Source organism: Xiphias gladius, chromosome 18, assembly GCF_016859285.1.
Source record: "Xiphias gladius isolate SHS-SW01 ecotype Sanya breed wild chromosome 18, ASM1685928v1, whole genome shotgun sequence".
Taxonomy (NCBI): Eukaryota; Metazoa; Chordata; class Actinopteri; order Istiophoriformes; family Xiphiidae; genus Xiphias; species Xiphias gladius.
This window is the reverse complement of record NC_053417.1, coordinates 117,268-129,363: the sequence shown is the minus strand read 5'-3', so window position 1 is coordinate 129,363 and position 12,096 is coordinate 117,268. Positions and strand designations below refer to the sequence as shown.

Sequence of the window (12,096 nt, the reverse complement as noted above, 5' to 3'; positions counted from 1 at the left end):
TACAATGATCACAAATGATCGGCTAAAAAGTACGCCGGCTAAAAATGAGAAGCTGCTAACTGAATATTTTGCACACTGTTGCTCTTTGCTAATGCGAAACAGAGAGTCAGAGATGGACTTTAGCAAATCTGTAGATTTAACCAACCTGGATGTCAGAGTTACTTGCACTAGTGCCCCTAAATAATTTTTCACATTGACACACTCTAATTTTCACTCTCATATATGTAGCAAAAATACTTACACTTGTAGGCTGTCGTAAAGGAGAAAAAAAATGATTCTGAGAATTACTGGCATTATCAGACTGCAAGTTGACCATATGTTATGAATAATGACAAACAGGTCAAGACAGGGTAAACTAGAGGCACCCTGTACAGCAATATTCTGGGGCTATTCCTGAGGGATCGCTACATCACACATTTTTTAATGGACTCCTGCACTCACATGCTGATGCACATAGGTGTTACCATGGTTACCAAATAATTTGCATAATTTATACAGATCTCTTGTTAACAACCTGAAACGTTAACAATCAATTAATCAATCAGTTTATCAATTGATAAACTGATTTAATTTAGCTTTAGCTTTTGAAATAATGCTAAAATCACGTCTACTACCACAAAATCCTGTAGCTGGTCGGCTGACAGCAGACCAAAAAACTAACTGCACCAGAATCCGGCTGGAAGACTTTGGACCAAGACCCACTTTCCCTCTTTTACTCTCTCAGTCATGTTGTGTGGCCTGCACCAGAGTTCAATTGACAGCCTTCTCACCAGCCCAAACAAAACCACACTAACTGGAAAAAGGCACCAGAATTTGTTTAAACCAAACCAAACACGTTAACACCCTGATGAACAGAAGCCTGCCATCTAGTTCAGTCAAATCAAGTCCGTGCTAAGCTCACTTGGTATGCTCTTCTTCCTGCCAAGTATTGTATATCCAAATCATCCTTTTCATCATAGTGGTGTACTTAAGGTGTCAGTTCTGTCAGTGTCAGCGCCATGCCCACTGCTCTACTGCTCAAAACTATGCTATCTCCTGCTGCCACCGCTACTGCTGTTCATAGATATATCCCAGATGAGTTTACTCCCATTTAGCACACAGACTGGTTGCTGGGGGAAATTGCTAGCCCAGCTCCTGTCCTACTTACATGTTTGAGCAACTTAAGAAATAGATCTATTATATTGTACACATCAACAGAAAGGGGTAAAGGGAGTGTTTTAAATGGTATATTTTTAGGTGCTCAGCTATGTGCTGTTGTGATTTGCTCTTTAGATGTTGGTGGTACAGTTCACCGTCCCCAGCCGATACCTCCGTCCACAATGCACCAGAGCGGTCTGTCCAGCACTGACAGCAGCTCTGCCTATGGTCTCACCTCCAACCGCCACGGCTTCTCCAGTTACTCTGACACTTTCATGAGCTCTACAGCACCTAGCAACCACGTCAACCCTGTCACCAACGGACTTGCCCCACAGGTAAGACCCTCTGGACTAGGGTAACATTTATGCATGAGGATGTATACTTATGGTAACATTAACTCAGTCATGAATCAAGTAAAGTAGATAGACCTCATTTTTATGGGATGTAATGTATTACAGTAGCCCCAGTAATGCCCTGTTATTCTGACATTTTGGTGGGTTGGCTTGTTTGCTGTTTTAATGTGAGTTGGACAGGACGATCCATATCAGCTTCTTCTTTGTGTGTTCAGGGTAGAGACTGGTTGTCTCCACCAAAAGAGGAGAAATACACCTTCTGGCAATTTTAGACTTATCCTATTTACAAGTTGTGTCTAGCCACTGGTACATCCCAAAATCTCCTGGGCTTTTTTAATGGTTAGAGGGTATGTGAAGTTGGCAGCTTAGGTGAGGAGGTGACTCCTTGTATGCACAAGCTTACCGTTTGTGGTCACTGAATTGCTGAATTGAAAGTGTTGGCTGGTTGCTCATTAAATCATGATGTTTATACACATGTAGTTAAAATTAGATGAAAAATGTTCCCCTTGCCACTGGCTGCAACACAAGTCAATTCAACCCCGATCAATTCAACCCCGTGTTTAATAGTTGGAGGGGTGTTCTTTTCAGTTGGAGAGGTGTTCTTTTCATGAAATTCTGCACCCTTTTTTTCTCCAAACATACCTTTGCTCATTACGGCCAAAAAGTTATTTTTTAATTTCATCAGTCCAGAGGACTTGTTTCCACGATGCATCATGCTTGTTTAGATGTTCCTTAGCAAACTTCTGGTACTGAATTTTGTGGTGAGGACACAGGAACGGTTTTCTTTTGATTACTCTTCCATGAAGATCATATCTGTGCAGGTGTCACTGCACAGTAGAAAAGTGCACCACCACTCCAGAGTCTGCTAAATCTTTCTGAAGGTCTTTTGTAGTCAAACTGCGGCTTTGAATTGCCTTTTTAGAAATCCAGTTCTCTCAGAAAGTTTTCTTGGTCTTCCAGACGTCAACTAGACCTCCACCATTCCTGTTAACTGCCATTTCTTAATTACGTTACAAACTGAGGAAACGGCTACCTGAAAATGCTTTGCTATCTTCTTTTAGCCTTCTCCTGTTTTGTGGGCTTCAATTATTTTAATTATCAGAGTGCTAGGCAGCTGCTTAGAAGAGCATCACTCTGCCTTTCCTAAGGAAAGCCCTGACAAGCTAATTAAGGTCTGAGACCTTGGTAAAAGTTATCTGAAAGCTCGAATCTCTTGGGGTGCCCAGACATTTGATGCTCCTTTCCTCTTTTTCAATCTAAAATTCTACAAAACAAAAATAATACACTTGTCTTGCTTAAAATGTTGAAATCAATATTTCACCTTTAACTTTATGCGTGTTGGAGATCAGTTCATCCTCTACTTACTTAACTATTCACAGGAAAATAAATTTTGACCAGGGGTACCCAAACTTTTTCATGCCACTTTTATAGTATTATTAATAGTATTTGAATGTACAGTACTGTTTTAACTTTGTTGAAATGAGTAGGTGAAATCAAACATTTCCAAGTTATTACGAAGATTTTACTTTTAGTCCTTAAATGCCTCATTATCTGCACTGACTATATTGCTAAATGGGGGAATTAGAACAATGACATTTTACACTTAATTTTATCCCCTGTCCCTGATTCTGCAAAATGAACTATATTGATTGACCCCATGTCTCTTAATGGATTCTGTCTTGAACTTTCAAACAGAAAGATCATTTGAAGAACATATCATTTCCACTCTTCAAGGGAAGAAATAGAAAAAAATAATTATCTCATTGACTAATGACTTTGATCATTAATTTCAGACAGTGTCTCTCATTTCGTAAATAACAGATGTTGCTGTCAATGCAGCCTGCTCTAACAAAATGTAGCATATATCCAAGTATCATAACCTGTAGTCCTTATGTTTGTCTGTGACATTTGATTTAGTGCAAGTGACTCTGTGTATTCTGTCTGAATACAAAGAAACAGGTTTTTAGTCCACTGGTAAACTTGATCATTGGGTCAAATTTGTTATGATTTTGAACTGGACCATAAAAACATGGGTGGTTACATAGAGCTCTTTGAACAAAATTATTGCAGTCAACTTTCTGTTATTTATACATAAGCTCTTTGGCATTCCATTTCTATTGGTACCCAGTGGATCAGTTTACCGATTTTGGACAGTACATTCTTGCAGTGGCACAATAGTGATCAGTTTAAAATTGATTACCTACTGGTTTGAATAGTACAGTTTCTATTTTTCCAGATTTTCTTGAGGTTATAGAGATCTGACTTCTGAGTTTATTCATGATATTGAGAAAATGAAATGATTTTTGAGCTCTCCGGTCTCCTGCCTTCACCCACGAACATTGGCAAACTCTTGGGCTGAAGGTGAGCCCATTCCATCCTTACAAAAAGGTATGAATATAGAGTTATCTGTGTCACAAACAACAACAACATTTGTTTGAAATATTATCAAGAATGTGAAAAGCAGCCGACCCTATTATAAAACTTAAGTAAATTGATTAGCTTAAAAGGATAAGCCAACTATTAATTGACACTGGCAAAATGTCTTATAATCTGATTGGGTAGGTAAAACTCAGTTCAGAAAAACTGCCAAATTTTGTGAGGAATGTCTCTTAAAAACTGCACTGATTTTTTAAATCATTCAAAAATCTTTAAAGCCAGTAAATGGACCGTGAATTATGAATTTTTTTGGCAAAAGATGTAAAATATTTGTAAATCTCATTCTAGAGAGTAAGACATTTGTTTTTGAGAGCAAAACATATTAGAGAAGCAGTCACAGTAATTAACTTACAAGGGATTAACTATTTGTTATTTAGTTGAGTTGTTTAGGGTTCATATATTTGTCAACCTGATATCTGTCATCTGACATCTGGTTTCTGGCACCTGCTCAGACCTGGCATTGACATGCATCTTGGGTGATCGAATCACTAGTGGAGAGCTCTAAGTACAGGTTTGAATGCACCCAAGATTTGATACTGCACTATTTGATACGCCACAACAGTGAGCTGCTTGACGAAGCTGCTTTGACTTGACTCAGGTCAAAGTCTTTCTTTCCACTAAAGCAAACCTGGCTACCCGGCCTGCATCAAAAACCACTAATTGGCAAATTTTAAAAATAGTTTTACTATATATGAGGTCATTGGTGGAAAAGTTTAAGTTGGATGTGCTGTATTGAACCTGATCTTAGCTAGACTCAAATATGTCTTTCACCCTGTCAGAGGCATCTCCAGCTAATTTCAACCTTTTAAATGTTTTCAGATCTGACAGGAGATATAGTGACCATATTTTTTGACAAGCAGCTATCCTTTGGGGAGATTAGCTCTGTGTTTAAAAGCAGACTGAAATCTTTTCTGTTTTTACTATGAATGTGATTAGTTTTCCTTTATTGTGTTGAAAGTATATTGGAATTGGTCTTTTGTTTGTTTCTATGTTGTCTTTACACATGTATGCTTTACATGTGTATATGTATGTGCTGTATGTACATACTGTCTGTTTTTATGTTAAGCCCACTGAATCTCCCCTATAATGAAATACGCTATATAAATAAAGGTTGCTTTGCAGCAATGGCTGAGCCAGGTTTCAATTTAACATAATCCAGGGCTTTACAGAATCAACACTGGTGATAGGGTTGGTTTTTCATGCAGTGATGTTGGTCTCTTAGTTGGGGCTGCAGTGCAGTTTTCTCTGGACAAACAGCATCAGCATGTCAATTCATTGCTGTTAGCCTGACTATGACATCGCTGTGCAGTCCGTGTTTATTGTCCTTTCATTCTATTCTGAATGACTCCAAGTCCCAGCTGAAGCTTTTCCATTATTGGTTCACTGCTGTTGACCCTTTAATCATGTTTCCAGGCATTTACATGAGATAACAATGTAGGGTGAATTTCCTAAGATCCTACTTCAAAATTGCAGGAAGACCACATGCTGTACGTCTGACAGGCAATAATTCAATTTGAAACAGCTATATTGCATTTGGAATGTAATTCACACAAGCCATTTCTGCACCTCCTCCTCTCAAATTGAATGGGAAAGAATTAGAGGCTGACTTTCATGTGGAGATGGAGTGCGCAGCCAATTCCAAGTCTTATTGACAGAAAGACAAAATGACAGTATGAAATGCCATCCCTGTGATAGCACTGCATGTGTAAATAGAAAACCTTTTCACAGCTTCACCATCAGAGTTGTTACAACCCCCCTCACCCTAAGATAGCCTGCAAAAATAAAGCTTTTTATTTCCAACCACACTTTTTGACAAATTCCCATAAACCTATTCTGCTTTAGAGCTATCTAAGTGGTGAGGAGTTTTTTTCAGTCAGACAGACAGTGATGCTGGACCACTAATCCCTTTTTGTCAGGTCAGACAACTTAGTGACCTGCCACTGAAGATGAAACTATTACTTCCCATAGTGACCCCAACACATCAACACATCACACGAGTAAAGCAGAACACATTTCTCCTCTTGCGGTCTCATTTCCTCTCCAGTTTGTTTTGAGAGGAAGATTTAGCCTGCTTTGGAATGGTGGAGCTCTCTGGCTTGCTATTTGATGTCGGGGTGAGAGATAGAGAGAGAGAGAGCAGGCGAGTAAGGATAGAATAGAGTGGGTTTCAGTGTTGGGGGATCAGAGCTGCTTTGGTTCTCCAGCTCTGTCTCTTTGATCCATATCCCCAGGCCTGCCTGCCTGCCTCGCTAACTCAGGCCTCTGCTTGTGATTCCTGACAACTGTCGGCCTGAGATAAGAAGGTAGGGTGGGGGGCTGTGGGGGGGCCTCTTCTACCACCCTACCCCCCACCTCCACCCCTCGTACCCTGCACCACTACATTTCATACACTTCCATTAACATTAACAATAACCTCTTCTTTAGAAAACAGTGAGGAAATGAGTTGAATTATATTTGAAAATCCTGGGCACAGAGCCCCCCCCCAAAAAAAATACAAATAAAAGCACCCCCTTTCCATTGCCTGTCCCCCTCCTGCAGCCCCCAGTTCCCAGTGTGTTGACACGGCTGTGTGTACCTGAATGTCAATGAGTGTGGTGCCTAATATTAGTCTCAGCTGCTATTAGAATTTGTAGTACTAAGCCCTTTGACTGGGCACGCTGTCAACTGGAACGCTCCCATGTCAACAAATCAAAAAGGATGAGCACATATATTTACATCATTCCTATAATGAGGAATAGAGTGGGGGCAGGGGGCTAGATGTTAATTAGAAATCTCCTGAAAAACAGACGCTGCTTCATTTTGGCAAGAAGCAAAGAGGCAAGGAGCTTTATAGCAAATAAATAAATAAAAGACCTACTCAAGAAATCCACCAGAAAAGCAGAGGAATTTAAATCATACCCACTGATGGAATGTTTGTAGGATATATTTTTCTTTATTTATCACTAAGTGTGTTCTCCTTTAAACAGAGCCCAGGGTGCTGTCTGACTAACTGAGTGGGTAGAAAAGTGTTAAGCCCCTCTAGTTCCTGTGGTTTGAATTGATTGTAGGCGTTGACTGGCTGAAGCACACTAACAACTACATCTACTGTTTTATTTATGTGATCACTTTTTAAAAACACATATACCATGACAACAGAGAATACCTGATTCTGATTGGCAAGAGGGGTGTGCATTATTTTCAGATACCATCAAATTTCTCATGTAGTGTCCTGTTCAGCGTTAAAAATGAATTCACAGACCAGGATTCTTCTGGTTTTGGTTCAACACCTCTGAGTCCCTGCCTACTTCTCTGATGCTCAGTGGTTCAGTTCTGTGGTTCATTTGACCTGATGTCACTAGATATTAAGTAGTCGTGGTCACTGTCACTCACCCCTGGGTGGCAATCAGCACCGACTGATGCATTCACATGGAAAAGAACTAATCTGAAATGGTAAAGAGCTTTATTCCGTTCAGCTACGGAGATTCAGACAGAATTCAGGTAACGATTTTCACATACTGTCGAAGTAAAGTGAAGCAATGCCATCTAAGGGATTGACCAAGCACACAGTTTCTGAGTGAAACAAAAAATGAAATCAAAATATTATTACAAACAGAATACCTTTGAAAATAAAAGGACCATATACCTTTAGTTTTTTTTTTCTTTATACATGTGTGACTAAAAATACTTACAATCGGTGAAGTAATGTCAAAATAGTTCTATTGGCCACACCATACTCTTATTATTTAGTGTTTTCAGATACTAGGAGTATTTACATATATAATTTGCAAAAAGTGGAAATGTACTTTAATTTATAATAATGAATGTATGCGCAAATTTGTTAATTACATGCCCATTACATGTAAGCATTGGACAAGTGGAAATTTTCTCTGATTATGGCAGCAGAGGAAAGGAGTCAAACCATCAAGACTTCTCCTCCAAAGTTCATTATAATGGACAAAAGGGTCAGTGTAGGAGAAATGTTGATCTACTGGTGATGCTAGATAAAAAGTCAAGGGGTCAACAAAATCATTCTTCGGATACTGGTATCCATAGACTATCAAGAGAAAGAAAACAGAAAAAAAAATCACTCAAATATGGTTTGATGTGCAGTAACTGCAAAACAGTAAGGTGCAACAAACTGAACAAAGACAGTAAAACAAGTGGGTCTTGCAAATGCAGATCCAGGACCACAAGACTGATTTTACAGCTCCAATGAGACTGTTGTATTACCTTGTCAGTAACTTCTTTTGTAAGGTAAAGATATTGCAAAGAAGGTATTCCCTACACAACAAACAGATATTTATACTGCACTGTCTGTTTGTAGGCATGTTGCTTTCAAGCTCTCTGAGATGCCGTCAGGATCCAGCTGCCTGCTTTTTGCAGTGGCACTTTGCCTGTCAGCCTTCAGGTGAGGGCCATCTCTCTCTTTATTTACATGTCATTAGGGTGAGGAGGAGCAGATACTGACAGCTGCCATTTGAGCTGACATCCCTTGTGTAAGGGCAGTTTCTGAATTTTATGAGTGCAGTAGAATTTTTTCTTTTCAGCAGATGAATTTTTATTTCAAAAACTGAATTCCTGCATATTACTCTCCTCCAAAACAAAAACAGTCATGAAAAAACAAACAAACAGCCCCCCCCCGGAAAAACAAACAAAACAAACTTCAAAATTTACTGTAGTATTCAAATCGATTAAGCTGTCAGTGTATTATAATTAAACATGGTAAAGGTCAGTTACTCAAGCGACACACTCCTGACTCCATACATCAAACACAACTGCTCTGAGTTTCTCTTTTTAACAGAATGACTCTTCTCATTCCCTCATTAATTCCAGTCATTTCCTATCTTCTGTTATTTTTCTTTCAGTTTTTAAGTACCATCAGTGAATCCTAACACAATCTGGTGATGTTTCACTTGACAGCCTAACAGGAAAGGGAGGAATCATGCCCTTTGAGCTGTTGCATTGCTTTTAATGTGAAATATCTGTGCAGCAAGTTTTGAATTTATTGACAAAAGCTTAACATTTAACAAAACAAAACAAAACAAAATAAACGAGGAAGTGTTGGGTTTGGCTTACCAGCCAATTAAAACAGAGCAAATCACAAAACAGGAAGATTTCTTAATAACATACTACATAGTACCTATAAACAGGGGAAATTAGAAATAAATGCCTATCTCCAATATAAGCCTGTTGTAAAACATCTCAACTCAAGGTTCCTTTACTTGCTTTTTTGTGAGCTTTGACTATATCAAATGGTTTCATCAGCAGTTGATGTTGGTCAGTTGTCATGGACTTGTAGATATTGAAACTTTACATTATTCACAGCACCTTCATGTATAAAGTTGAGAATGACAGTGAAACTTGGTAGTTTGAGCTCCATAACAGTTTGAGCTCTAAGTAGACTGAAATTATTTAGTTGACAAAATAATCTCAGTCTACTTGGAATGGTTTGCTGTCACTTGTAGAAAAAGTTTTCAATTTTAATGTTTGATTTAAACTTACCCAAGGCTGAAATGTCAGCATTAGTGAGTACTAACTAGCAAGACTTTCAAAGACAGTAGAAAAACTTACCATATTTTGTGGTTGTAGTTGTCACTTTGATAACATCACAGTGATATACACCAAAGTCACTGTCATTTGTCTCTTGGTTTAGCTTATTTCCTCAGATAAGGTAATATGACATTTGTCTTTCAGTTCAATCAAGTTCTGAATTTATTTGTTTTTTTGTTGCAGCTCTGATTATTTAAATATTTCTTCTTCATGCCTTTGAATTTGATTTTTTTTTTCATCACTGATGAGGGAGTTTTCATTTTCAGGATTATAGCCTCTGACAAAAAACCTATCTGCTTATAGTAAAATAGCATAAGCTGATTGCATAATTAACCCGGATTGCATCAGATATACTGTATTCAACACTGACATGCTCAATGTGCTTTCCAATTACTGTCTGATTTAAGACTCCATGGAAGACAGTGATAGATCCTGTGTGACACCAGCAACATCTCAACATCAGCCTTAATCCAAGTTGCTGTATCCACCCACAACAGAAATCTGACACTGTGAGGTAAATTATAATCAAGCAACATATGCTTAAATGCAAATATAATAGTTATGTAGTGCAGTGAAAGTTAACATAAGTAATCATGTTTTGAATGGTGTTTTGCTTGTCGCACATGGTTCTTTCTATCTTGACCATCTCACCTTGGTACAGTCAGTCTCAGTCATGATTTTGTTATAGTGCCCTAAAATCCATGAATTATCTTTTGGCTCACTGTTTTTTAAACTCAGCTCAAAACTAAGTAGCAGGCTGAATGCTGGACAAATAAACAAATGAGATGATGTGGGGGATAGCATTTCAAAGTAGTGTTGTGTGAGGCTGAGGAACAGATCTGAATGTAGAGTGGTACTGTGTGGCACAGAGATAACTGTAGCACATCTGCACACCTCTGTTCTCCTCTCATCTGTTCATCTGTTAAAGACTCCTCACACTGTTTGAGATGGGGGCTTATCACCTGATCCACCTTCTGTCTATCTGTGTCTGTGTTTTTGTGTGCGTGTTATATTTCACAACCATTCACCCTTCGTGAAGAGATGACCTTGACTCACATATAGCACATCTATCCTGTTTTTTTTACAAACATGTCAATATCACAATTTAATTCTGTATCTAAAAAAAACTCATATCTTGGCATATGTCTGATTAATTGCTGGTGTATCATCAGGTACATTTCGGGTAGATAACATACCCATGCAAACATGTAGATATACATGTTTGCATGGGTATGTAGATATACAAAAGCTGACAGGATGCCCTTCACCACAGCTAAAGTACACATATACTCATCACTGAAGTTGGGTCTGTTTTTAAGATTTGACAATCATTACTTACATCCCAACAGTATTTTACTCACCAGTTTAGTTGCTGAGATCTGGGAGATACATTGATATCAGTAGTGACATTTAACAATGTGGTTTTTAACAAATCTACAATTGAACCCACATATTTATTTCTCAGTTCTAATCATCCATTATGATTCATCATGTCTTGCCCCCATCTATGACAGCAGACTTTCACCCTGTGGCCGAACACTTTTTGGCTGGCCCGCAACTGTGGGGCCAGCCCTATAAACGTGAATGTCCGTGACTGACTGAGTGATGAAGTTACACAATTGGTTGGCCGGCTGAGTGTTGGAGTTTCACCATCAGCCATTGCTCTTTCAAAATAAATTGGTGCAAACAGTTTCTATTGTGTCATCACAGGGACATTTACAGGCAGTGTTACCAACTTAATGCCTTTGTCTCTACATTTACTGACTTTTCAGACCCCTTTAGTGACTTCTTTTCAAAAAAGCAAATTCTAGACAAATCTAGCGACTTTTTGGACAAAGCTTAGCTACTTTCCATAGAAGAGTCGCCAGTATTGCCCCGAGTGCAAGGTCATACTTTACCCTCACAGGCACACCAGTATGTCTCATACGTCAGCATGGCACCTGATGTCGACTTGAATGAGCTTCTAACTTTCTCTCTGAGATATCATTTACAGGTAAGTATGGCCAAAATCACAGCACAGCCCTTCTCTTTAACTTATGTGTCTGCTGATTTTGTCAGACGATGTTGTGGTGATAAAGTCAGGATTCTAGCAGGTCAGAGCAGCAGCTTGGAAATGGCTTGGAATTGAATGGAGGTTAACAAGTCGTCTTAATGGGCTGCGTTTCACTCATTTCATCCTTGTTTCATTGTCTGACGACAGAAACAGAAAAACATGTAAATGAGAACAGCTTTATTGGGAATTCTGCTGTATTAAAATACTGTGAGCACAGAGAGTAAGAAAGAAGCAAACAGATAAAGGGCTGAAACTGGCTGAAGCTAGGCAGAATGCAAATATGATGCAGTGACATCATGAATATGCTAATTAGCATCATCTAGCAACATTTACCGTCTTTTCGAGCCGACTTTAGCTACTTTCCATTGAAAGTAGTTGTTTACAGCAGTTCCACAACAGTTTTCAACTACAAACTCAATTTTGCACATTGACCACACGTAGTCCAGCCATATACTAAGTTTTGACTTAGTATATGGCTTATTTTTTCCTTCAGATGTGGTTGGATAACAGGCTGCTGTAGGGCATTTTGTAGGTGCAACAGCGTATCAATTTTTGGCTATCAAAAATAACAATTACATTAAGTAATGG

General features: G+C 38.7%; 1 protein-coding gene across 2 annotated transcripts in view; it reads left to right on the top strand.

Moving 5' to 3' along the window:
• LOC120803761 (paired box protein Pax-7-like) overlaps positions 1-12,096 on the top strand; it is a 65,591-nt gene that overhangs the window by 39,545 nt on the left and 13,950 nt on the right. For both annotated transcript variants that reach the window (XM_040152621.1, XM_040152622.1), the window contains exon 7: positions 1,273-1,472. In XM_040152621.1, coding sequence (XP_040008555.1) covers positions 1,273-1,472 — 200 coding nt within the window. The remainder of the gene's footprint in view (positions 1-1,272; positions 1,473-12,096) is intronic.